The sequence below is a fragment of the Aptenodytes forsteri genome, unplaced genomic scaffold, assembly GCF_000699145.1.
Source record: "Aptenodytes forsteri isolate BGI_AS27 unplaced genomic scaffold, ASM69914v1 Scaffold410, whole genome shotgun sequence".
Classification (NCBI taxonomy): Eukaryota; Metazoa; Chordata; class Aves; order Sphenisciformes; family Spheniscidae; genus Aptenodytes; species Aptenodytes forsteri.
Genome location: NW_008793958.1, coordinates 691,344 through 691,649, shown reverse-complemented (window position 1 = coordinate 691,649; position 306 = coordinate 691,344). Strand labels below are relative to the sequence as shown.

The following is a 306-nucleotide window of genomic DNA, read 5'->3' as shown; positions in this document are numbered from 1 at the left end:
CCAACTCCCTCTTCTCCCGGGGGGACGGGTAGGGGTTGTGGGCGTACCATTCCCGCAGCACGCCCCGGGATTTCTCCTTGAAGCAGTAACTGGTTTCCTCGCCGTCCCAGATGGTGCGGGGCAAGGGGAATTTTCGGCGGACGCGGTATTTGCCGACGGCGCCCAAGGGTCTGCCCCGCAGTTTCTCGGCTTCCACGTAGTGAGCCTTCAGCCAGAGCTGCTGCAGCTTGGGGTGGTTGTGGGGGGAGAACTGGTGGCTCTCCAAGATCTTGTAGAGCTCGCGGAAGTTGCCGCGGTGGAAGGCCA

At 63.1% G+C, this 306-nt stretch overlaps 1 protein-coding gene across 1 annotated transcript; it reads right to left on the bottom strand.

The window, feature by feature from the left end:
* Nucleotides 1–4: 4 nt before the first annotated feature.
* SIX1 (SIX homeobox 1) lies at nucleotides 5–304 on the bottom strand (the record flags this gene model as incomplete). Its single annotated transcript, XM_019473034.1, has 1 exon — nucleotides 5–304. A coding segment is annotated over one exon (300 nt), but the record flags the coding sequence as incomplete, so codon positions are not given.
* Nucleotides 305–306: the final 2 nt, after the last annotated feature.